This window comes from Diadema antillarum, unplaced genomic scaffold (genome assembly GCF_040938485.1).
Source record: "Diadema antillarum isolate AM-2024a unplaced genomic scaffold, OU_Dant_1.0 seq00000697_RagTag, whole genome shotgun sequence".
Lineage (NCBI taxonomy): Eukaryota > Metazoa > Echinodermata > Echinoidea > Diadematoida > Diadematidae > Diadema > Diadema antillarum.
This window is the reverse complement of record NW_027271602.1, coordinates 148,072-175,126: the sequence shown is the minus strand read 5'-3', so window position 1 is coordinate 175,126 and position 27,055 is coordinate 148,072. Positions and strand designations below refer to the sequence as shown.

At 38.5% G+C, this 27,055-nt stretch overlaps 2 protein-coding genes across 3 annotated transcripts; both read right to left on the bottom strand.

Annotated features, from left to right (window-relative positions):
- Positions 1–817: 817 nt before the first annotated feature.
- LOC139737652 (betaine--homocysteine S-methyltransferase 1-like) lies at positions 818–8,884 on the bottom strand. 2 transcript variants are annotated; one of them, XM_071648328.1, is made up of 9 exons: positions 8,823–8,884; positions 7,313–7,510; positions 6,696–6,823; positions 5,813–6,004; positions 5,313–5,460; positions 4,465–4,653; positions 3,842–3,972; positions 3,429–3,523; positions 818–2,392 (listed from the first exon to the last, which is right to left on the bottom strand). In XM_071648328.1, exons 2-9 carry the CDS (start codon positions 7,455–7,457, stop codon positions 2,287–2,289), a joined length of 1,134 nt encoding a protein of 377 aa, XP_071504429.1. In that variant the 5' UTR covers positions 7,458–7,510; positions 8,823–8,884; the 3' UTR covers positions 818–2,286. The 2 variants fall into 2 exon arrangements, with proteins under 2 accessions (XP_071504429.1, XP_071504428.1); XM_071648327.1 differs by having other exon boundaries at positions 8,626–8,857.
- A 3,810-nt stretch (positions 8,885–12,694) lies between these two features.
- Positions 12,695–25,062, bottom strand: LOC139737650 (uncharacterized). The gene is made up of 21 exons (XM_071648326.1): positions 24,657–25,062; positions 22,716–22,766; positions 22,114–22,125; positions 21,154–21,258; positions 20,663–20,701; positions 20,238–20,312; positions 19,776–19,891; positions 19,436–19,611; positions 18,852–18,981; positions 18,294–18,419; positions 17,693–17,844; positions 17,237–17,421; positions 16,727–16,834; positions 16,295–16,393; positions 15,745–15,853; positions 15,053–15,443; positions 14,777–14,863; positions 14,325–14,486; positions 13,705–13,845; positions 13,261–13,355; positions 12,695–12,821 (listed from the first exon to the last, which is right to left on the bottom strand). Exons 1-21 carry the CDS (start codon positions 24,852–24,854, stop codon positions 12,760–12,762), a joined length of 2,619 nt encoding a protein of 872 aa, XP_071504427.1. The 5' UTR covers positions 24,855–25,062; the 3' UTR covers positions 12,695–12,759.
- Positions 25,063–27,055: the final 1,993 nt, after the last annotated feature.

Sequence of the window (27,055 nt, the reverse complement as noted above, 5' to 3'; positions counted from 1 at the left end):
CTCAAATTTTCACTGATGTGTTCTACTAATGTTGCTGCTTTCACTCAATCCATATTGCTGTTTGGGTTTTGGTTTCCTTTAATTTCTTAAAAATATTCAATACCTACTGAATAGATCTTCATTCCCTGCCCCACCTGGTACATTTTAAAAACCACAATCAGTCACTTAATTGTTAGAGAATAATTATGATTGTGCATCGAAGTGTACGCGTTCATCGGCATCGGCAACGGCCGACTGTAGAAGAGAATTTTCCGCTGTGTGCGTGTACCCCCATAGAGATCAGTGATAAAGTTCAGTGTACACAATTCGTTACGGGGCTCTCAAACACTACATGTACGTGTATTACGTGGATATCCGATCAGGGCCTGCTTTACCACTCCATTGTGTCCCCACGCTACTGGGTTTTTAACAGACGCGAGGTAACAATGTTGTCAATGTGTCCTCCGGAGGTTACCTCGAGTTGACTGGGTATCAGTGTGAGCCGCTGTATACCCTATATTCCAAAATATGAGACTTAAATTGCTACTAATTTTACGTTTAAATGTAAATGCTATCATGATGTTAGACTCATTGCATGCTATTACGCAACGTACACTTTGGTGTTCATGTTTTCTTCGTCTTCTTCTTCTTCTTCTTCTTCTTTTGAACAACATCCATACGTGATATGCATGCATGGCAATATACTTTTTATGGTAGAATTGTTAAGGCAGTAATGTGATTATTGGTCAAGATGCTCTAATTTGCCGCTCCTGGAGTATAACTTTGAAACTTTGAAAGTCTTAAAAGAAGAACACTTTCAAATCAAGGACTATCTTGTCTGAAATTTATTCTCTAACCTAATACATTATGATACACATGCAGTGAAATCAATGTATGAAGTGTTGTTTTGGGTAATGACGAAACAATATTAATATAGCCGACTATCGTTATAATGATATTATCGAGACCGGCAGTTTAACTTTTTCGTTTTATCGAAATTTCGTTATAACCTAACGAATAAAGTATGATACAGATGATAATTTTGGTACCTGAATCTTCATTTCATTATGACTGCAAATTTCGTAAAAACCGTGTCCGCTATAACGGGATTATAATACATTGTTTACATATACCTGTGTTTGTATACTACATGTATGTGTGTGTGTCCGTTCTCCAAGCTCTTTCCCCGTATCCTGCCACTTTGAAAGGTATTAGCCCACATTTGTAAACCTGCAGCAATTGGTCTCATAGTTAGCATGGAGTTTGGGTATGATTGCAGTAACACCTGTGCAAAAATTTCGTTCCAATTAGTCCATTACTTTCATAAAAATAAATGAAAATGCACCGTATGCATGCGTATAACGCTCGCTAACTCCGGTCCACGTACGTACTACATGCATGCGATACATGTGTAAGTTACATGTACGTAGCTAGCCCGCGCTCGTAATTCGATTTTGGGTCGGGTTGACCCGGTTTGAAAATTGATTTTAAAACGATGATTTTCTCTCTTTTATCGAATGGTATGAGCAACAGGTGAGGTATGTTACTGTTATAACTTGTACTTGAAGTCATATTGGACCTGTTTTATGCAGTTTTGATTTTCGTGGGTTTGCAAATGTGGGCTAAATACCTTTGAAACAATCATCAATGTGATTATTACACTTAAGGCTTTGACAGCCTTGTTCCACATTGAAAATTGCACCATACAAGGTCATCATTATCTCTGTCTCTAAGATACTCCATACTCATTCTCTTTTCATATTATGTTTACACTAAGAGAAATATTCTGTATGTACGTTGGCAAACCGACGCAAGCGTTCTGTCTGTTTGTTTGCTTTTCCATTCGATTTAAAAAGAATCACTGTCCAAGATTCTGCATATATTATGCTTCACAGACTTTTCAGAACGTTCTCAGAGGTAGATCACTCTTTTATCACTTACTCCGTATATGCACATTTCATAACATATACTATCAACATACTGTGCATAACCTGATAAAAAGTGTGTTTTTTTTCTTAAGAAATCCGTCTTTTCTTCCCTAAAGCAAGGACTATAGCGGTTTTCAAATATCTTGGTACATGATTGATTGTACACTGTAGTACGTATACAAAATAAAATGAAAAAGATATAGGTATTCAAGTTCATGGAAAATAGCCACAAGTTGAAGAACGCCTTACAAAAGTAGCCTATGGTTCATGTCTATATAAAGCAGTAATGTAAAGGAAATGAACATTACCCTTTACACCATTAGGTCAGAATAGGAATACAAAATTCAAACATTGTGATGAAACATAAGTAACTGTTGTCTCATGAAGATTTGCTATCGCTACTTTTTGGTCTCAGTTCTGCTCGTTTCATAATCCAATCTCTTCCAGCAGAGGGCTTCAGGTTCATCCAATAGTCTCTCGATGCTCTGTGACAAAAACAAAATGAAACAAGACACGTTGAATGAAGGCAAGATATTATTAAGCAGGGGTGAAGATTCACGCTGGTCCCCTTTTCCGACATAGTGTATTAATTTTGTTTAAAAATGCAGATCTGCAGTCGCGACCTTACAAACATACAGAGCATGGACCCTAAATTTGTGGTAGGGTCCATCATGTGCAGAGGAAGACAAATTCAAGAAAACTAATACAGTGTACCCATTAACTATTTTGCATGGTGATGCAAATGAGGAAGTGAGGTTGATGGTAGCAACTATGTAGTCCTTGAAAAGAGTTATTTGGTGATAGAAGACCAGTCAGGGCAGCTAGACAGCTACGGGAGAGTATAAACAAGGGGGAGGGGTGTGGCAAATACAAAGTAGTGACAGTGGCAAAATGAGACAGTGATAAAATATAGCAACATGGGAGTGTGGTAAATACTTAGTGACAGTCGAAGGGCAGTGGTGAGCTGGAATAGAAGTTGAGATTGCACTAATGGAGGGGGGGGGGTAGGAGACAGGGGCAGCTGTAACCCCTACCCCTCACTTCCAGATCATTGGTAATAGCTCTGCGACTGTCTCATTTGCCTTCCTTACACTCTTCCTGCGTCATTTCCCTTCTTCACTTGCCTCTTTTAGGGTTTTAATTCACTGTGTTTATTGTTCGTGGGTGTGAACTATCACCCACCTTTTTTTTAAATTCATTTGTTTTCACATTGAGTATATCTTCTTTTCCGTGTTTCAGTAAGCAATTAGCTGTTCAGCCTTTGCTGTAACTATCGCTATGTTCTGTTGACTGCCTAAGGTGGTACAGTGTAATACATTATACAACTCATGAAAGCGCATATGATTTAGAATGAATTGAATTACACTCTTCCAAATATCTCTTACACAAGTAAAAGGAAATACCATTTCAGTTCATTTACTAATTTGCTTTAAATCATTGCAGTCCACCCACTGACAGATGAAATATTACGTATTAAAAATTGTATACCGCAAACTTGTATTGAATTGAGCGTGCACGTACCTCTTCCGCAGAGTTGCAACGAAACTTCTATTCAAACTCTGAGGAAATCCCGATTTATCGATCCCAAAAACTCCACGGCCTCGTTCTTCTTTCAACTATATATGTGAAATTTTGGAAGCAAAAACGACAGGAACATTTCACTGCAGAAAATTCAACTTTTACACTTTCATTCTTAGAACAAGGAAATTTACCATTGAAAATGAAACTTTAGGTACACGTTTTGATTGTTGATGATAATATTCAGCATGATGGTAGTTTACCACTGATTTGAAGTAAAAATGTACACGAGGAGTATACAATGTACTACAGTGTAATAAAACTTAACCAAGAAATATCAACCAAGGATCAACTATATAGCATGTACTGATTTATATTAAACTGCACTTTGTTTTTCCGCCTAGCGGACATTATACCTCATCAGATATGGCCCTAATATGATGGGGTTCAAATCCGCAACATCCACCGACGTACCGAACTCCGAGCTCGTACGCTGCGCGAGCAAACTTGTGCGCGTCGATCCGTGTGAGAACACGGGGCTCCATCGCTGATGTTGCATTGTAAGATGAGCACATTATTGTATCGTACAAGACAAAGAGAGAGATAAGACAACTGCAAATTAGCATGGTACACATGGAAAACAAAAGCATCACATTGGAACTGAGTAGTTGATAATTTTTTAGCCAATGAGCCATATTTTCAAAAAGAAGGAATCGTGAGGAAAACAGCACTGTACACTAGACCTATCACTATCGTCACTCCTATACCAAACCGCAATTATTCATAGAGGCTGGTAAACATTAAATCAGTGCCAGGAAAGTCTACTATCAACGTAAGAAGGTGATGTTCCCTCACTTTTTTTTACATGAAGTTACGTAAAAAACAAACGAGAATCGATAATAGATAGTGAAATGTGAAAATAGTGGGACGTTCCTTTTTTGTTTTGTTTTGTTTTGCTTTGCTTTGTTTTTTGATACTGATTCTGGTGGGCGGCAAGTTCTGACGCGTCCAAATTGGACAATGGCGTTGAGTTACTAACCATAAGGAAACTCTGGAAGCTCGGTGTATCCGATTGGCTCTCCTGCGATTTCCTGAGTGTGGAATCCTACGGGCTGTAAGATGAGGTGCGCCCTCTGTTTGGAGGCTTGAAGACCTTCTTTCATCATAGCAATTGTCTCAAGTGCAATATTGGGATCGTAGCAGCAGTTCACTCCTATGACGTCCGCTCCTAAGAATAAATATATATAGATTAACACTTGATGCGGTACTTCCTGAAGTAATATTGTGATTTTTTTTTCTCAAAATATGCCCATTATCAAGCTGTTGGTATTTATGGTACTTATGTAGGTAAATTAAAGTACAATTAGTGATTTACAGACCCATGTCATGTTGCTGTACTTTTGCAAATTAGTGTTTTTTGTTCGGTATATTTGTTTGCTGGTTTTTTTTCTGTCCTGTCTGATCTGTAATGTTTGTCCTCTTTTGAATTACTGTATTTTCCTATTCAAGCTTATCGGGTTTATATCCTGTAATGTTCTGTAGAAAAGGGAAAATAAAAATGAATGGAATCATCGTGTTGTTGGCAATCATTTTAGGTACGAACGTATAGATGCTTTACCATCATATGGCCGCACGTTTCCTCAGGGTTACTTAACAACAGGTGATTCAAAGTTGAGTATGTTATAAATCTTACTTTGTGCTGTCGACTTCATCCTAAAAGTTGGTGTTAACACACGCATGCACACACATACACACGCACACAAACACACGCATAATCATAAACATACATGAAGAAGCGCAGCTTTAAAAAAAAATGAAAAAGGAGAACTTTTCTGGAAAAAGGTTGGATTGTTACGTCGCAATCGATATCCGCGCAGGCTCACGGACCTGCCTTCGCCAGTCTGACGGCTGAGTCGGCTGGCTTCACGCCCATCTCATCACCAGCTATACAAATCCTCATCATACACACTACGGGTAGGCCGTAAGTCTTCATCACTTCAATGGCCCACTCGGCTTCTTCCGTGTAACTGAAGAACTGAACAGAGTGAATAAAAAAGGAATATGCAATGGCTTTCGCTCACGGAATTTTGCATGGTGTAGAAAGCGCAGTACAACAGTGATGATACGAATAGCTAATTTTGATTTGAGTAAGGTCTTTAACCATCCAAATATTTGCTACGAATCTAATCTGCAAATAAATCACACATGTACCTCGATCAGCTCGCAGATGATATTCATGAGCATTATGCTCATCTAACACATGTATACGTCCAACGACTAAAGGTCAAGAGCTAAAAATAAGTACAATGTACATACAATGCGAATAAAGCATGAAACGTCAGCCAAATGGCTAGCCAAAATTAAACATAAGACGACAACGTTACTACCTCTCCTACGAGGAAGTCGACTTTCTTGCGACTGAAGACATCACACTGCTGTCGAAACTGATTCTGGACGACATCCTTTCCCTTCCCGACTTCGTAGGCGACCACGGGACCCATGCTGCCTGCCACCAGGGCGTCTCCCTCATCAGCCACCTCTCTCGCTAGATCGCAGGCCCGCTCGTTCAGCTCCTCCCACTACAACAAAGCATGAAGACAGATTCCCTTATAATGAAGTTGATATTGCTTGAATTACAGACACTCCCGTTTTACATCAAGATGATTTCAGTAAAACATGATTTCACAAACGAATTACGGCTAATAAGCATCTCGTCAAACTTGTGTGGTCTACGCAAAATTGTTACAAAGTCTATTTCCTAGATCAAGCGATGCTTTTTACTACTAATACTAGTATTGATACTACTATTATTATTATTATTATTATTGTTGTTATTATTATTATTATTGTTATTACTATTATTATTTTTATTATTATCATCATCATTATTATTATAACTATTACTACTACCATTAATATTATCATCATTATCATTATAGCATCATAATCATCATCACCGTCGTCGTTGTTGTTGTTTCTCTGCAAACATATGCCCTGACTGTCCTCTATGCAAGCAATCGCAGTTTGCTTTGTAATCTGAACTTCCAGCATAATTATGAACATTGAATATCAAGTAACTGGACATTGCCAGAATGCCCCCAACTTTTATTTCCTTTAGCATAGTTTGAATAATTCCGACTATATAATATCTTAGGCATCACGACATCTCTGGAGACAAAGTTATTCAAATGGCTTGCTTTGTTTGGATGTGCTACGTATTTATTTCAACCGCTAAACTCTGAGAAAAGGGGTTGAAGATATCATGGTTACGTTCAGAAGTGTATCCTCAACGGAGGCTGACGAATTTTTGCCCTCGATGGAATCTTCTGATGCGTAGAATGTAAACGTTTGCAGGACGTCGGCTCCAGCCCTCAGAAACTCGCGATGAAGTTGTTTTACTGAAGGTAGGATGGTAGATGATCTTTTCGAGTTAAGGTATTTTCTGTCTTTATTTACTCTCTCGTTTATTTTGTTTAAAATTATCCCTAACGATTGGTCTTGCCTTTTCTTCTTCTTCTTTTTTCTTCTTCTTTCCATCTTTTTTTTTTTTTTCGTTTTCTTGTACATAATAATAATGACCACATTCTCTATAGTCTTGCTATTACTACTTCAACTATTCTGATAAACTTTCATTACCATTCTTGGTTCTCTGCTCTTGCCTTATTCCTCCTCACATACATCCATCCTTTCTTCTTGTTTTTCAAAATCTTGTCATAGCAGTGATTAGTCTTTCTACATCATAATCAATGAAAATAAACTTTGATGATGACAGTGGAGAATATTCGTAGCATTTGCGTCGTTGTTTTTCGCACAAATTATTCAAGATAACCGTGAAAACGAAATCTTTTTCTTTCCTAGTGAACACTGTGGAATAGACGTAGACTCACCAGCATCGGGATGCTGGATAACAGCCTCGGGCGTCCAGGCACCAGCCACGGCGTAACCCCGCTTCTCCATAGTCATTAACATGCTGCCGTCTCCTATCACCGGACCAGCGGCCAGTCTTTCCAACAGACCCTTCTTAGTCGACATGGTGTCTGGCTAGCGGGCTGAGGGGCTGATGATAATTTTGCTTTGCTCTATTTCTACATTTTGAAACAAAACAAACATGGAAATGTTCACGTTATGATACAATGGAAACAGAATGACATAAAGAATAATTACAACAGCATGTATCGATACATTTGTAAAAACGTCGAAGTCTGGAATTCGTGAGTTATAGGCCTATTATTATAGCTACACAAAAAAAAAAATCACTTTTTAAATCATATTTACAAATGAATACCAGATTGACCTCCTCACATTCAATATCGTGATACTTTAAACCACAGTGACATCTTTTCAAAAGTGGTGACAATATCAACTACTATGAAACTGAACGCACTAAATTCAGTCTTGACAGAATAAAACAATCTTTAAACGTGGAGCCCTGTAACTGGTGTTAATGTTGCATGTCTGTTTCCTATACGTAATCCATCGTGCACTGTATTAAATTTATGTCACCACAACTGCACTGACTGGGAACCGTCAGAGAAAAAAAAACCACCTAATATATCTCCATAACAAAAAAGAAAAACAAACAACAACACACCAACAATTCCCACCACGTATCATTTCATAATCTTGAAAACGGGGAAGCACCCTCGAGCTTAGCTATTTCAGATGCAGAAAAAATGGACCCGTTTATATAAATATTGTATTTAGGAAACGTTGAAGACTAAGAGGCTACACAAACGTGTAACCTACTGTAAGTTTAGTGGCCTGCGTTGCATGTATATCATGTGGAATAAGACACAAAACAAAATTTGGGCCCCAAAGTCACACACAAAAAGTAAACACCCCCAAAATAAACAAAGAAACTAAAAACTTATTGATTCTGAAGGGGGAGACCAGTGGCAAAATGGGCTACTATTCTGAACCTTTTAGATCCTAATTCAAGGAAAATGACGCGAATTGACAGTGAAACTACTGGAGCGGACAACGAGGGCATCGAATACAAAGCTTTCCGACAAGTCCGATGCGATTAGTAACCTTTTATTATCACTTATCGGTGCTTCTGTGCCAATAAGGCGCACAAACAAACTGGTTACTCCTCTAGATGAGTGTGTGTTATATCCGCTCCAGCGTATCCCCATGCATTTGCTGGAACGGTGCTGACACCATGCAAGATGTACACATTCCAATGCAAAGATATACATACCCGTTCCAAGGTGGTATAGTTAAGTAGGCACGTGTTGTTCAAAGCGAACCAAAGTCATCACTCTCAAGCGAGAAGCTTTCTCAGTCTCCCACACATCACGTTGTACAAGGAGTGTTTTAATGGAATGTCCAGCGTGGATACAATGACTACAATGACTCACAGGTTCCTGTAGTTTTGATGTAGCAATAAGGACTTACCGATATAGTTGCGTACGTCTCTGCATGCGAAGACGTTCTGGACATGACTGTGTGGAAAGGAGTATACACACGGAGTTTCATAAGCGCCGCGGAACGTATTTTGTATATAGCCCCACTGCGAGACGGGGGGGGGGGGGGGGGGGGGGTACTTTTGATCTTGACTGGAGGGGGCTGCTCTGATAAACATTCTTAAATGTAAAGCACTTTGGGAAAAAATCTAGTAATCAAAATAATATTCGGGGTAGATGCGAATGGCTAAATTATGGTATCAGTCACCCCTTAATTATTGTTCCACGTTGAAAGCCTAAAGATGTGAACTGGGGTGAGATGGAGTAATTTCCCCCTCCCTAACAACGGAGTTTTGAAGTTAGTATTTTGAATTTAAATTGAACGATTCGATGTACTCTTTTGGTTGCATTTTGAGACAATTTTCCCTCCTCCATGTGTACTAAGTCTGTTATCTTTTTTAATACCTGGAAATATTCCATATTTCATACAGATTTTATATTCCATTTGATATAAAAAAAAAGAAATACGGGTAACACAACAGTCATTTTGAGACAAATTGCACAAAGGTATAAGGACACATCAATGATGTGTTATTATGAGGAATCTACAAAAAAGCATAGCTTGTAATATGGGATGTAGATTCAAAAGATATGATACATCTCGGCGTTAACTACAATTCATATCTCAATGACGAAAAATGACGAAACATTCAAGAATACAATATGCATATAAATTATATTTGAATATGATAAAGTTTTATACGAAATGTACAAAGTATTATATTATAATACAATATGATACATCCCATATTACAAGCTATGCTTTTTTGTAGATTCCTCATAATAACACATCATTGATGTGTCCTTATAGCTTTGTGCAATTTGTCTCAAAATGACTGATGTGTTACCCGTATTTCTTTTTTTATATCAAATGGAATATAAAATCTGTATGTTAGTGATTAAACTAAAGGTATCGATGCTAAATAAGGTTGCGAATTGAGACACCGCATAAGTATGAAATGCGATATCTTCTTCCTCCCTCTACGAAGTTTGAAAAGCTTTCCTGATTGTGATAATCTCTGATATATTTTATTCAAATTTGCGTATAACAACTTACACAATTAAAAAAAAAATGCATTGTTCTAGTCCCGAATTCAGACTTGTCAATAACACTGATTGGCTCGAGGTTTGCCTGACATAATAGAGACCAATTCGGTTTGGGTACTGTTTTGTTTTGTTTTGTTTTGTTTTGTTTTTGTTTTTTTTTTGTTTTTTTTTTTGTTTTTTTTTATGGTAATTTTTAACTGGGGGCTTCGAGTATGCCTAACAGAAGATAATTCAAATTCATGTACTGACATAGCAACGCACCTGGCTCATTGCATAGCCCTTTGAAAGTGCTTTTGGTCTTCTTTGGAAGCCCCCAGTTATGACCGCCAGAAGTTAATGTTCTGAAGTCGGATTCATCCAACTAGATTCCAGGGCTGAATAATCTATTGCGAGGGTTCCCCCGCCCTCAAGAAAAAAAAAATCCATGGATTTGAATATTACTGGGTACATATAAGCCAGTTTGCAGTTAGCTCATGGGCACATTGGTACAACATTTACTAATGACCTTTCTTCTTCTTTTTTCTCAGTCGGTTAGGAGCACTTCACTCGTTTTCAGAGCAACATAATGCGCAAGCTTTACCTAACAATTTACAATTTATAGGATTATTTCATTTATCCTGCCTAACAAGCAAAAAATGAACTTGGGTAGACCAGATGGCCTGAATGATCCGTATTGTTGGGAAAGCATCAATTTCCTTCGTTTGTATTGACGGTATTAAAAATCGTTTTCCTTGGATATTGCTATAAATACCACTTTTGTTGTCAGGTGGATGTGCTGGCAAGCAGTATTTATAGGGATTAACTAGATAATAAGTACATCACAAATGCTCATCCAAGTGAACTTAAAAACCAACATGCCTGTTTGAACGATTGAACTTTTTTCTGCTCATGCGCTGGGTGGAACTGCGAACTGGCATACTGCATGTGACTTCCATCTCATAATCACAGCAGTACATTGGTTTACCAGTGATGAAAATCTGCGTCTGCCCACAATATTATTCTCTGATGTTTGTTTCTTTATTCACAAGGTCAGTCTCAGAGGACATTGACTGTATCATTATTGTGGTGTTACTGTAATGCTGAATTAGGGAATATATTCAACACTAAGAGGAACATTGATGGGCGATTACATCATCACCTCACCTTAAAGGGACTCTACAGTACTGGTTGAGGTAGAAATTCATGTTTTGAACATTCATAAGTGAGATAATGAAAAGCCTCTTATGAAATATGAAAGAGCATGTAATTTTAAGAAGGATTCAACGTTTATTTGATGAAAATTGGTTTTCAAATGGCTGAGATATCCAAAAAAAAGTGATAATAAAAGGCCACATGCCCCAACTTTATTGGGATATTTTTGTTTCACCTCGTTTTTGGATATCTCAGCCATTTCAAAACCAATTTTCATCGAATAAACTTTTGATACCCTTAGAACTGCATGCTCTTTGACATCTCATAGAGTAGTTTTTGAATATCTCGCAAAACGTTAAAAGCTAAATCTTCACCTCGACCAGAACTGTACACACCCTTTAAATACGTGCATCCTTAAATTTATATATTATATATATATAATTGTGTGTGTGTGTGCATATGTGCGTGTGTGTGTGCATATGTGCGTTTGTGTTGGTCTGTCTCATCCTCTCTCCCTCCCTCTCTCTCTATTTTTTTTTTGTTATACATGTATGTTATTAAAAGTAAAATAAGATATGCATACCGATAATTATTGTACCAATACATTATTGCAAAGGAAGACTGTGATATTATGTTTTTAGAGCATTTAATGAAAATTGGCGTAAAATAAGATGTCTATGCTCAATGTATGCTATACAAATTGTGGTACATATAAGTTTTGCAAGAATATCATATATATAGGCTATACACACTTTGACATAATTTTGTGCTAGGCAAATAAATACAAATCTGACAGCAAATAAGGCAATCAAAGTTAGCATTATTCACTATCAAGGCATGATTAATAATCATCAATAACATGGCACATGATAGAAATATGCTCCTATGCCATTCAGCGTAACGGAGCATGCAGTGCTTATCCACAATTACTACAACTCATAATGGAAATTCTCGTCTTCATTCTCATGATATATCCAAACAACAACTACAAAAATCCTGGCTCTGGAAGCAGGACAACATTCTATTCACGGTAACTTTAAGATTACATCTCTCTTAATTAACCATCACCATTCATATTTCAACACACTGTATAACAACTCTTATGACTATCGTGCAACGGTGTAGAATGGAGTTTCCGGGTAGGGTCAAGACCCGCAATCACCTAGACTCGAATTTCGCACCCTTGAACATTACAGTGTCAAATAGATTTATTAATAATCGATTGGCGCTTATTCACGCTACTATAGCGGCACTTTTTAACGGTATTTGCAACATACATATGCGCACTCTTTCTTCTTTCTGTATTCTTACAGAAGCAAGATAAACTGCATACATGGCAAAAATAATAGAAGTAAGCAGAATAGCTATCTGCTGGTAAGTTCACACACAACAAATAATATACCTGTACAATAATGAATAAATCGCTGGACGGCAAAAGAACTTGCACTTAAACATTTTTCTCCTTTGTAAATAAAGGAATGACAAATTACTTTATTGTACAAGCCGAGCACATATTGCAAATTATTTGCTCTAAAATTGCACTTATTTTACAACAACAACTGCAACAAAGCTGGCAAATCTTCAGAGTCTAAAAGAGCGGAAGTCAAAAGGTACAGGACGATAGGTGGCGCACACATCATTGACAGCACAGGAGATTTGGACGGAGGTTTATCCGCTGGGTGAGAGTTTGTTCACGATCCTTGGAGTTCAGGTTTGCAGAAATCGCGATCTGACACGGACAGGAACGGGGTTTCTGTGGAAGAAAGGAGAAGGATGAGATCATAAATATTCAGTGGCAGCTGCAGACTTTGCCGGAACTCAAAGTTACAAATGCAATTTTACTCTGGATTTTAATGGAAAGTACAGTAGAGAAATCTTTTATTAACTTGATTTCTAGAATGAAGATTAATTAAAAGCCAAAGGGGGAAAGTGATGAAAAATCAACAAAGTCTTTTCAAGTCTATAGAGTTTCTGTGAATGTCATTTTGACACATAAATACATTACAAAAAGATAAATGTGTCGATAATAACGCTCAGCTGCAATCAAAGACAGTTCTAATTTACACTGAAAGTTTTTTTTTTTTTTTCAGAGTAAATACGCTTTAATTATGTATCAATATTACCCCTACTTGTCATGGCGTGAGATTTGCAGCGATCAAAGGGAAGATATTAGCAAAATAATATTAACTTACGGAAGAACGGATCAGCATGGAAGAAATGTGATGGTGCTGGCATTACTGGCTTCTTATCCATGTGTTGGATGGTGAGAAGCTGAGCATCGGTGTGGCTGAAGGTTGAATAAAAGATATCATATCATTACAAATGACACCAGAAATATGCTAGAACAACATGATCTTGTAAAATAGATTATGTAGAATTACAAGCAAAACATCATCTCATTCATGACTATTTAGCTATACAAATGCTTTACGGTGTATAACGATAGTACAATTACGAATTATCTTCCTTTTGTCATAAATAGATTACTCATCATTCTTACTCTTATTTCATTGTCCAGCTTAGCAATAATTCGAAAAATAGGGTGAATGTAAACAAAATTGTGAACATTTTGTTTTGAACAAACAAAATAAAAACTGTCACTGTATGCTTCAATTATGATGCAGACTTCAGCTTACCTCCGTTGGTGCAGAGGCTTGTAGTCGTGACCCATGGTGGACACGCTGTGTGCAGCCGAGATTTCCTGTGGTACCTGCTCCAGTGTCAGGTCGCGGACAAACTGGTGGTAGTCAACTCGCCCGTCACCGTCCCGATCACACCTGTTACAGGAGGCAACAAAAGTTCATTAGATATTCGTTTTGTCGAACTTACTTGCCATCTGACCGAACATTTTTTTTTTTTCGAAATCATCAAATCACGAGTTAAATCTTTTGTTTCGTAACAAGAGGGAAAGATGAATAACCAGCAAGTGTATCCAATTCTCATGCACGTTCATATGAAAACTCACTTTCAAAGGTGGGGCTGCGATTTATACAAAAGTTTGCGTGCTAGAATAATATATCCGATACACAATATGAAATCAATCCCTTTTCATTGGTATTCTTTAAAGAAGTGGTTATGTTCACAATACTTTACCGAGACCAACTGCCTCTCCGATAGATATTCTATCGCTAGCCACAGACAGATTTGGGCTGATACCGTCTCTCAAAGCAAGTCTCAGAAGACAGAAAACAAGTCTATATGGAATGGGTGAATTGCTTTAATCCTTAGACTGCGGTCCGCTGCAAACTTCATGTACCTTTGCAATAGTTTGTTGAGGCACTTCTGGCTGACATTGATCTGAAAGCCCTTGCACGCGTCCCGCATCTGCGCCTGCGTGAGTCGGCCGGTCTGCTCGGGATCTGCTGCCATCAACGTCCGCCGAAGCTTCATGTGTAGCGGATCTCGGGGATTCGGCGTACTGTCAGATACGAGGACACAACAATTTTAGTGAATATATCATATATATATATTTTTTTTTTTTCACAGAGAAGAAGGTGCCTTTATTTCCAATAATTATGTCTTGAACAAATGATAAAGGAAACGTTTCTGGACGAAAACAAAAACGGCTCGAAAACATGATAATGACAACGATTATTCTTTCTTTTGAAATTTAGCAATGGGTGAAGTGAGTCGAAACGATGTCTTTTGATACAAGGAACATTAAACATAAGATTTCATCTCATAAGAGTTTTCAGGGTGAGAACTTACTTGTTGTAGTAGGATTTCTTGGCCATTCGGATCGACTCGAAGATGCTGGGACGCATTGGATTCAGTGTCAAGTCTTGGGTGTTTGCACTGTAACAAATTAAACAGAGGAGAAACAATCGTCAGGACTTGGCTTTTTAAAGGTGAAAGCAAAGCAAAGGTAGTGATCAACACTCGGGATCAACAGTCACACTGACATACGATTAAGATTAGATAGGCTTCTGGTGTCCCTGTCAGCAATAAAGGGTTGAGAGCAGTCTGTCTAACAAATATTCTCACCTAATTTGAGTATGTTTGTATCTGGGGTCGTCGGAATTCTTCTTCCCCGCCGCAGAAATTCTTGGCCCCCTGAGACTTTCGTCGGCAAAACTCTCTTGGGCCTCGGTTACGTGCTTGAGCCCGTCGTTGCCGAACTTGAAGTGGACTCGCCTGGCGTCCTCCACCCGCTCCCGCCTGTCTTTCTTCACGTCGTTGAGTCGTAGCTGAGCCTCGGCCGTGTTAACCATGTTCCCGCGCGCATCGTAGGCTTCGCTTGTCTCCGACGTCATCGGGATGTTAGCGGTGTAGGGGAGACAGCCAATGGTGTCTAGATAACGGTACTTTGGCTGTGGGATGTCTGGATGTTTGGGGGCGCCCTCCATGTAATGCTTGGTGTAATTCGTGTGAGATACTGTTAAAAACAAACAAACAAGACGCATAAGCAAACAACGCTTAAAGACAAAAACATCTCATTCTATGCGACATATACACTATGTCTAAAAATCATAAGTACTGGCTCTTTGACTCCAATATTTGACAGCAAAGTACAACAAAATTGGCTTCAAAAGTAGTCATTACAGATAGTAAACATTACCAGCTGATTTAATCAGCTACAACAGAATCTGTTTAATTATCTTCCAGCATGCAGTACCTTGGTTCTATTTTCCTTATTCATGATATGATGTGGGCAAGAACCCTTGAACTCGACTCACGTGAGTTTTGCCTATCGGCAGCATCCCGCTCGCGGTCACAAGTCAGAATGACGTTGTTGATGTTATGGCGCCTCTTGTTTCTCAAACTCTCGTTATCACGCACCGCCATCTGTGGATCACGAAAGGAAAACTCGATGTGAAAAAACAGGTCAGGACGTCGGCTTTTAGACGCTATAATAACTCATAATATTCCATATAGCATTTCAATCATAACAAGATATGAACAATATGATGCTTATCATTTTCATTGCCAAAGGTTCATTTGGTGATTTCACTCTGTGAGTCATTACGGAATTTGTATAGCGACAAAATAAAAGTGTGTTATACGTCCAGTGGTGCAATAATTGTTACATACCAAGTAGCTATAACAATGTTTTCACAAAATTTTGTTTTTTATGCAAGCTTCTCCTTTTTCATGCTCCGGTAAATTTCTTTTCTCGTCAAATACCTCGTAATAAAGACGAAAATGAGCCATGTTTATTACGTCGATTAGCGTAAGAACACGAGATGAACCGGTGACGTTTGACATTTGTATGAGCTGGTAACTTACCATGTTAAGATGCGTCTGAGACGGCGTGTTGCTGAAGTCGGTGTAGTCACTCTGTTTCGTACTCGTTTCAAAACCAACTCCCGGGATCTTGTGCATCACCTAGATATAAACAGGCATCAATCCATCAAAGTGTAAGATTAATGAATAACAACAAGTCGGGCATGAACGGCATGCAGTAAAAATGAAAGCAAACATCTGTGATTCAGTACGTGGAACTCATTATATCAAAATGGGTTGAAATCATTCGTTATATACCTCAGCCACTAACTGCAGTCATGACATGATAACATACATTGTGTCAGTGTTATTTAGGGTTTTCAAGAAAAAAATTGAGTCGAAATTAACTGTTATTAAAGCTTTATATAAAAGCTTTCGATCAGTCACTTGAAAGAGAATCTTGATGGACAAGAGAGGTGAAGCTGAATGACGTACCTCTGAGGGCTTGGGTGGCTCCGTCCTGGCGGGCTTTTCAATGGCAGGTCGCTCTTTGACGAAATCTTTGTTGTAGATGGATCCAGTCGGGTCCTCGTCCGTTCCAAACTGCACGGTAAAAATGCAAGCATCACTGTTTAGTACCACATCGGTCATGAAAAGGATATTTGAAAAATACTCTTTCGAATAGAAAAAAAATAATAACGTTTGGTTCCAAATCAGTAGTAGAGTAACGTGAGATGAACCATTTAAATATTGTCCAAATTCTTTCAGCATTTCATCAACGAAAGGAAAGATACAAAATTCGATCTATAGGTCATTGAAATTTTGTCTAATATAAACCTGCTAGAGCTGGGGAATAAGGATGATAGTTCGGTCTCTTTTTTATAGAATAAAAGACTGAAGAGCTTGCTCGGGTAGAGGAAAATACAGTCCACTTCGAAAATAAATACACATCCCAATCAGTGGAGATATTGCAGAGGGAACTTGGAAGAGAGATTCGACACCAACCTGAAAGTGAACGGACGTCTGGTATTCTTTGCCGAGGATAGCACTGTCAAGCATGGGACTTCCCTCAGCCGACCCCGCACTCTTTCCCGACCCGCGGGACAGCACACCGGGGGTGATCCTATGCAGATTTGGAGCTGGTGCGTGTGCTTCTTGGCCAGCCTTTGACAAATCACCCGTTTTCCATGCTAAAGAAAGAATATAGGGAGAAGCCTTCGTCATAATCAAGTTTGATAAGCTTTGGGAATGATAGAAGCCCTAAAATACAACGGGAAAATGATTCTGAGATGCATTCAGGAGGGGAAAATTGATTTCTTTCGGTAAAGCACTGACCACATAATGTTCTTATGCTATCACTATTCACCTGCCATACCTTCAAAGTAGAACAGCATGGAACAGAACAGATGTGATTTGGCTGTTTGGAATATCTATAACAAACGCGATGAAACGCTAACTCACCAGCAAAGTTGTTCACAAAGTCATTGTAGTCTATCGTTCCATCTTTTCCGTGGTGAGTTTTGGTGATGAGTGTGTCCAGCACCACAGGTGGGATGGGGTCTAGCAGGCAGTCTACTACCCTCTTTAGCACCTCTTTGCTCACACAACCGCTTCTGGAATGAAAAATTACACACACAAAAAAAAAGTGAGCAACAAAGGCAATGGCAATTGTCTTTATTGTAAACATAAAAGTACATTATCATTACCATCATTATCACTATCATCTTTTAAGGTGAAACATCAGGTGATGTAATCTATTCGAATGCACTGGATGGAACTTTGGCACCCTCACTAATCCACAAAATGGGAAGAGACCATGTAGCCTACCACTGTATCATGTGACTGTACAGCAAGTGTAGTATAAGTCTTATTAACTATTGGCATAAATAAAACTTACTTATTTAAACCTATGAGACCACAACTTGTTCCCTTGTCCCTAAAATCCATTCAGAGGCAGCTTCTCTAGAACACGTTTTCCAAAATCCAGTCTGCCAGTACTATGCCTGGTCGAAAGTTTTAGTTTCCGACAGACTGTTTGAAGGTAGTGGCGTTTAATCTGTACCTTGCAGGATCATACTGGAGGAAGATTTGTTTGAGCGTCGAGCTGGTGGCCTCCACCTTGGCAAGTGCATTCTGATCCTTGGGGATCGGTGGCAAGAGAGATACACCCTCTTCTTCCAACTGCGACCTGTTGAGGACAAGATTGACAGAACAAGTGAGTGGATAGTGTATACTTTTGAGTTATTGGATATCTTTATAGACTCTGTTTAAGAATGACCTTGGATGGACACTAGAACAGGATGAAAGCATAATGAAAAGGTAACATAGAGCATTTTATTGATGTTATTTTTTGTTGTTATTTTGCTTTGCATATTCAATACTTTTCATCATCAGTCTGGGGGATTCATAGTCACCTCGGATCACTGTTCAAATCGCCCCGTACACTATCCCTACGTTGCCAGTCATGTAAGACTATGCGAATGATAAATAGTACATGCTCCTACACGCATAAAAAACATTAAGTTTGGAATAAACGGCAGGCATGATATAGTATTTAGGAGGTCTGATCATGCTATGAAAATGATGAAAAAGGGGTAATCAACACAAAAAATGGCTATACCTAAGCGTGGGGTCGTCTTGAAGAAATCGTCCTTTCTGTATCCTCGTGGGCTCGACGAAAGCTGCCGATTTGTCTGGTTTCAAAGCGGCGTCGTAGTCGTGTGTGAATGTCGTCTGTCCCGGTCTGGGTCCTGCAATTTAAATCACATATACGATATTCACATGATATCGCGAATACACGTTTATGATTACAGCTCAAATCATTGTGGCAACGGAAGCATTTATCGATTATTGGTGAGCATGAAAATGACAAATAAAACACGACAAACATCACGTATCAGCATGATGTCGATATTCAAGACTTCATTTCAGGAGATTTATCGGGATTCTGAATAATTTTAGACATCACAGGCAAACTGTCAAGTACGATTTAATCAATCACACCAGATAGCATCGTTAGTTGATGTTATTTAAACAGACGGAGAAAGGAGAAGGATTGAAAGTGAAAAGGATCGAAAGAGGATCGAAAAAGATAGTGACTCTGCATTCGTTCAGATCACTCCGTCATTCAAAGAAATAGACCAATTGTCATTATCAGCATAGAGAAAATAGACCTCTTCAGCGAGACAGCGCTGCATGACTCACGTGTGACATTATAGTCTCCCTGTCTGAAGACGGCAGATTCCCGCTCGTCTTCGATCATCTTCCTGGCCACGGCTGACGGGCTGAGTTCGGTCTTGCTGCTCGGTGGGATGGGGGCCAGCCTCGTCCCGTTCGTCGACAAGTTTTTATGAAACGAGTCCACCGTCTCGCTGTTATAACTGAGAACGGAAAAGGAGATTAACTTGACTTGGTGCGATCTCCAAGGCATAGACTTATATTCCGATAGGAACTTCGATCACACTATTTCTTATTCTTTTATCATTGCATGGAGAGTGTTGAGTGACACAAGGGAAAACGCCAAAGAAGAAAAATAAATATCTACCTTGAGGGATCGTTGCCAAATTTGAAATGTGTCGTGCGGAGGTCCTTGACGTTTCGTCTCCTCATTTCGTTGCGCGACTGTGGAATGGCGGGATTCTGGTCCAGATCGCGTATCGTCTGTCAACAAGAGTCGAAAGGATATATTATTATTGTGCACACTTTTAGTCTGTCAGACATTTAAAAGACTCCCATAGCATAAATGTATTTGCAGATAACAAGCACCTCGTTTTATTCTATGTCAATACGAGCAAACAAGCAGATAATAAGAATTATGTAACCTCAAAGGATGTTTCATTGCGTCACAAAAGAGTAGGAGCTTTAGACGATTTGATCATTGTGCAGAGTGCGCGCATCTATGCGCACAGGTGATTGTGCATAGCAACAGTGTAGCTCCGTGGCCGGCCGCCTACCACTGTGGGAGCCATTTCTTAGCTTAGCTGTATTCCTAGAGAGGCGCTCATACCTGTCCACCGACGAAGTCTGATGAATACAACGATTGTCCAAACTGACCATCTCTCCAGTACCTTGGGTTCATATCCTGTAATAAGAAAAAAGAAGAAGATACAATCAGGACCAGTTGACAGTGATGTGGACAATCTTAAAATGAATTAGCAAATATCATAACCAAGTAGCACCACGTTTTATTTTGTCACAACATCGAGACAAAGTAATTTTGTTCAAACTGCCACGTCCGATTTTCCACTGGCATTGTAAGTCCTTGTGTGTGTGTATGTGGGTGGGGGAGAAATAGTTTGTCAGCAGAGATTTGATATGTTATCAAAACCACAACATTCACATTTTGTGTATGTACGCCATCACTACACAAAAACGGTTCACAATGTGAAGAGTATTTTCATGAGAAAAACTGATACAGACTTCAATACTTACTGGTAAATTGATCTTGTCCTCTGGCTTGACAGGCGGCAGCTGCATTCATGTAAACAAAAATAAAACAAAGATTTGTGATTGCATATTTGCTTATAATTTTCAAATTACCGAAATCTAGCTGATGCAAGTTAAAACACCTATGTCACATCTTCACAGAAGCCATGAAAATGTTGCATCAAAGGCAAAAAAAAAAGAAAAAAGAAAAGAGATATGCCAATGTGAAGAAAGACAATCATTTCATCTCTTCATATTTCACGCACCATCATCATAATATATAACATATAATTTGTGGGTCTATATATTCATACAAACATACATACATACAGTGTACGTATGTATATAAATAATTATACGTACGTTTATACATACAAGCATACACATACAAACTTACATACATACATACATACATACCATACATATCAATCCTATGCGTATGTCTACGAAAATGTTTTCCATTCAACTGAAGAGTGAATTATAACCATTTATCTTACCTTTTCTAATCTCGTCTTTATGTAGTCGTTGCTTGTCAGGGAAGTCTTGTATATCGCTTCGTCGACGGGTGCACCATCTCCGCGAAATTCGAAATGAGATTTCATCTGTCGGGTAAAGAAGAGGGAAGAGTTACCATGGTTACAAACACATCAATGTGCAGCATTCGTGATTTCAGTCAAAATGTATTAAATTTGGAGGGGAAAAATCAATCTAGAATAACGGTATACATGCAAATCAAATGGTAATACTTGTACATGATCTGTTTCCGGAAACTGGAGAGTGGCGATATTGACAAAAAAAAAGTAATAAGATCCATACTTTTAATGTTTGCGTCCATTAGTTAAAACATACACCATAATAGCCTAGCTCAGAAAGTGTAATTAGAACACAGAGGGAATGGCGTGACTAAATGACATCCAGTATTTGTCGCCGTCATTATGCTGATAAGTCATGCAACCCATTAATGACAGAAAACAAATTTGCACTGTGATAAATCCAAGCATAATAAAGAAAAAAAGACAAAGAAGAAATTGACATTCAGGTGTTTCAACTAACACACAAACATTATTATAGAATAGACATTAAAAGTGTATTAGTACCAAAGTAACTATCGCTAGTTATAATTTTTCACTGTTAGAGGAACAAACAACGATAGTTTCAGACACCATGTCAGAGGAACGCGAGTGTTGTTAATTTGTAATTTGGGTCAAGCTATACAAGTACACGGAAAATCAGGGGTCGATTGAACAGGAGACATGGTTAAAAAGATACCAACGAACATGAAATTATCACATCAAAAGAGTGACAGTCTGTAAGAGGTAGACAGAAGATGGAAAAAGAGGGCATTGGAGGTAGACAAACAAGACAATCCTGGTATGTTAGATGTCAGTAGAATGGAATGAGAGGGATACAACAGTTTGCACCGCACATCTAAGGAGTAGGATATAACGGGTTTTTACCTGGCTTAGTTTCTGTTTCACGTGAGAGAACGAGAAGACAATGGGAGGGAATGGTAACATTAGATCATAATAATACAGCTATTTATGAGTAACCAATCTATATGTACACTTGACATTCATTGACATTCATGGTTGGATACAGTGAATGAGGTTTGTATGTTTGTATATTTGTTATCAAAACACCAAGTATAATTAAACACGATTTGTTTTGACAACCAAAGAAATACCATGCCTATATATTGCAAAATATTGGTGGATTTCGTTTGATTCACGTTTTTTGTTTTATTTTATACAACAACAATCTTTTAACACTGCGGAGCTAATGAATGCTGCTGTACGTTGACATAAGCAAATAAGATTATGTACACTTTTCGATAATGATATGCTTAACAGGAGAAGACAACTGATATTATACCATAGATTTGCTCAAAGGATGATTATTTCCGTGAATATATACGCTCGATACAATTAACTTTTCGTCGGATGGTGAAAAAAAAAGAGATATCATTTAGGGTTGGTTTGTTGTTTTTATGGCTTAATTCTTTGTGTTTGTGTGTGTGGTTTTTTTTTCCCAAAGCAAAGTATTTAAAATGTTGTCTCACCTGAAGGCCAGAGTCCCAAGACACGCCAACACTTCGATCTGGCTGCGTTCCCTGGAAATATGATAAGAATATATGCATAAACATAAACCATCATCAGTGCCTGCATAAAAAAGGATAAGACTTTAAATTAAAAAAAAAACAAGTTTAAGGTAATGAGCTAATCTTAGCCTTCTTTGAGGTATAGTCAAAGGTGAATATAACATTTGAAAAAGAAAAAAAAAACTCTATCATATGTCTACAGTTCTCTCAGCTGTACAAAGTGTGTATGTTATCAACAGCAGACCAGTATACGCACATATACATGTGGACTTCAATTTGTTCTTACTCTCTATACTCTTTTCCATATTATATAAAAGACTGTATGGGTCGACACCAAGCTTTATGATGGAATTTAGCACTTATTTAATATCTTCCCGCCGGGTGAAAGGACAGGAAGAAGCGGCAGGTGCGGGGAGGTTAATCATTGTACGAGACGAGGTCCAAACCACCATCGATCGCTGTTCGCCAATGCCGAGTGATTCAGGAATTTGTTGAAAGGGAACAACAAGTATCGATTTTTTTTTCTCTCTCCCTTTTTCTCTTTTTCTTTCATGAGGGCACGACTAGGCATTGCTCTATAGATACAAGATGCATAATGTGTAAGTGAAGGCGCTTTGCTGTGTGGTGGGCCCTCTTCAAGGTGCAAATAATTTGAGATTGGAAAAACAATTTTGTGGTTCCAAGAGATTATTGTATTGTACACTGTTCATAACCATTGATTTAGATGACGTGTTATGGAGGTTTCAGTTCGACTTTCATTACCGAGATGACGGCTGTACTTTTCTACCGACCTTGTCTAAACCAATCTGTACTGTATAGCAAATTCTTGAATCACTTTTAGCATTTTCTGAACAAATGATTTAGAGACAGGGCATCAGACGAACATTTCAGTCATCACAATTATGTAAAATCTCTGCCATCGATTTTCTCAATTATGTTCCTCACCAAAATACATTTAGTATAAAACAGAATCAGTGTACTAGCAGTAAGTACTGTACGTTAGCCACCTCATATAGAATCCTGCATGTGGCGTTTCTATCATGTGAAGATGGATTTGTGGTTAACATTTCTTATGTCACATGGGAGTACAGCTGAAAGTAACCAGGCGACGCAACTTTCGGGGCAAAGGGGTCACCGACACACTCGAGACCCACACGACGTCTGACGGTCCCAGACAGCCGACAGACATTTTTCATGACGTTGTTTTACTGATATATATATAGAAATTTGTTGTTTGCTTCTCCCCGTCAGGTTATTATCTCGAAAATTGCCGATTTGTAATACAACGATTAGAGCACTAAAGCTGTGACGGCAAAAAAGAAAGCCAGAGCATTTGTTGTATATAGATTATATCATCTTACTCCAAACGATGATAATATGCCACACAAACTATACAACGTACTTCAACTGGAATCATGTGCATTTGTTTGCTATATAAATTGGTCATATGAAACATGATTAAAGTTGATGGAATCAGTGACTAGTAGCTTTGTTATTTGGATTTGAATAAAGATCTATAACTTATGAGTACACGTATCTGTAGTTCAAATGTTTGTAATGTGTTGTTGTTTTTATATTACTTTCTTTCTTGCGCTTCTTTATTTTTACTAGAATATAACTGACTGTAAAGCCTTGAGGCGTATATTAGTGCATTAAGTTGTTGAATACTCTGCTCAAGGCACATCGGACTTTTAATCCCAAGATTTACATAATGGAATACTTCAATGCAAAACCTAAAAATCAGAAGAAAAAAAAAATCCTATGATATGATAACTGAACTTTGGATGTGTTCGTGTCATCGATCCAGGCAGACTTTCGTAGCAGGATGAATGACTGCAGAGTGATTTAGATTAATAGGGAAAAAGACAAATAGAAGAAGAAAGAAACAAAATTGTCACTCACCATGAAGGTACCTCTAGTAGTACTTTGTAAGATGGGCGAGGTAGAACGCATCCCTTCCTTGGCAATCATTTTGATGTGGTCCTGTGTCAGAGACTGCTTCAAGGAACTCAGAGCCGCCATCCTCCCGGCACCGTAGAGTTGGTCCCGCCGCCGGGCAACCGCTGGGTCCAGCGATGTCGCTACCGCCACGTTACTCATGGTCGCGGTGTAATTATTCTGTCCGATTTGGTACCAAGAAGTTACTGTTATCCAAATATAACGATATTCTTCCAGAAGATATAATCCACCTTTTTGTTTTGTTTTGATTTATTGCGATGAATTAGTGTTGCTCCGCCGTTGGTAGACTATTACTTTCACTATGCGGTTTGCTACTAGGTATGACTATTTACAAGCCTGTCTTGAAGTCGCTCTTGAGGTTGCGTGAAGAGCGGCGAAGTTAGTGTATTTTGAGTGTTGTCTGTTTATCACCGCCTCTCAGTCTCGAGGGTGAAGACGACCACTTGTTACCCACGTTGTCAACAAACTCTCCGCGCATGCTAAGTAATAGTGGCCGCGTTGCTCCACTGCGCACGCGCTGTGTATTTATGACATACACAGAGACGTTTGGGGGTCGCGTAGCAACCGACCGCCGTGAGGATTAGCTGAGGAGATTTCTACGCTTTGCCAAGTTTCTATACCCGTTTCTATTCAAAGTCTTGAGAGATGTGAGAAGAGTCGTTCCGTTAAATCAGGACGGGTGACAATATCTGCTCAGATCACGGGACTATTGAAAGGATAAATAGGCCTTACTCATCCTAGAGGGGTATCTGTTGTTATAGAGGGCATCACACAGGAGAGAATTACAATGGATTATTATGACAAAATATCGAAAATTTGCAACTGTAGTTACAGTGTCCATACGATAAAAGTTTTATGCATCCGTAACAGAAACAAATATCACATTTGCATCACGTTTGCAGTCAAAAGAAATTAGTGATCAAAAAGATCAAATGATGAATGATAATTAGGCCTATGTAGTGATGTTTACGGGCATTGATTAGGCATCAAATCTTCGCATCATCTATCTACTTCCATTGTGTATATCACCGACAAAATAAAATCATGCTTTTCAAGAACAGTTTTCAGATCCACGTTATTCCCATGAATATTTTGCAATATAGGTCTTTGAATACAATGTAGATCTGTTATGATGAAACAGATAGAATTAAATGTGAAAATTGAGGGAAATTAAACAGATAACTGCATAAAGTAATAATGTCCTATGTTGATTGTTACCTTGATGTAGCCGCGGTGGTTACGTGGTTGTGATTAAAACTATATCCTGATGTTACAAATAAACAATATCAAAAATTTCTCCTGATCTATTTAGAAATTTAATATGTTTGCATTTGATATGACATATTTATATTATGCCATCATTATGATTATTGAAATAAGGTACATAATGTCCTTCATTATTATCTTGATAAAGATGGTAGGCCCTATATAATTATGACATTAGTTTGCCGTCGCTGCCATGTTAAAAGGCATCTGTCTAAAGAACGTCATTTCATTCTAGATTAATGATAAGTCGTATATACTCTCTAGTTCTGGGGTGATTTGCCAATATCGCTCAAATTTTCAATGATCAATGCTTCACTGTATATTATATAACCATCTCTTTCGTTCAAAATACCTCCAGGTCGGGAGGAATCCCCCTCTTAAACGGCAGTCACAAAGCTTCAGACTGAAGATTATTTACGTTATTACACCAATGAAAATGGACTTGAAATAACATAACTTCGCCTGAAGCAGTCGTTCAATGTATATGTCACAGTTACGTACTAAAATTATTCTAACGGGCTTTACAAGGAAAATGGAAGAATTTTCGCACAAGTTGAATATGCGTTCAGTGCAAGGACTACATCAGGGCGGGCGGTGGTACCGTTAATATCTGATCCTAAACTGAAATTCGATGTTGAATTAAATTGTGTGCTTAAAAGAAAACGGCCCAGGCAACAGCAAACACCTTATCTTACCGATTGGTGGTACATGTACTTGTACTGTGCTAGCAAGAGACTTATCAGTCCTATAGCTTGTTACTGTCTACCTAACTCTTTGTCGGGAGTATCAGTAACAACAAATATTGACTGACATCGTTGCACTGTTAGGGAAGTTGTTATAGGGTTATATAACCAACGTGTAAATAACGTTCTTCCGAGCTGCACTTAGAGCATACTAGTACAATCCATGTGTATTTTTATGGCGTCCAAATACTTGACTCTCTGCGCTGGTTGCAAAACATAATGCGATATAGACATGCAATTTCATGCGCTTCAAATGAATTCAATGTCAGTTACTTTATAAATCACATTGTTCTTATCTCTTGCCCTAATTTCCTCCCTTTTTCTCTTCCTTCC

Excerpts from the sequence above, each read along its gene's own strand:
- LOC139737650 (XM_071648326.1), bottom strand. The coding sequence starts at position 24,854 with ATGAGTAACGTGGCGGTAGCGACATCGCTGGACCCAGCGGTTGCCCGG. Across the intron at positions 16,835-17,236 it reads AGACGTCCGTTCACTTTCAG|TTTGGAACGGACGAGGACCC; the intron begins GTTGGTGTCGAA and ends TTTACCGTGCAG. Across the intron at positions 14,864-15,052 it reads TACAAACATACTCAAATTAG|TGCAAACACCCAAGACTTGA; the intron begins GTGAGAATATTT and ends AATTTGTTACAG.
- LOC139737652 (XM_071648328.1), bottom strand. The coding sequence starts at position 7,457 with ATGTCGACTAAGAAGGGTCTGTTGGAAAGACTGGCCGCTGGTCCGGTG. Across the intron at positions 3,973-4,464 it reads GCTTCCAGAGTTTCCTTATG|CGATGGAGCCCCGTGTTCTC; the intron begins GTTAGTAACTCA and ends ATGCAACATCAG. Across the intron at positions 3,524-3,841 it reads TTAGGGCCATATCTGATGAG|TTGAAAGAAGAACGAGGCCG; the intron begins GTATAATGTCCG and ends TCACATATATAG.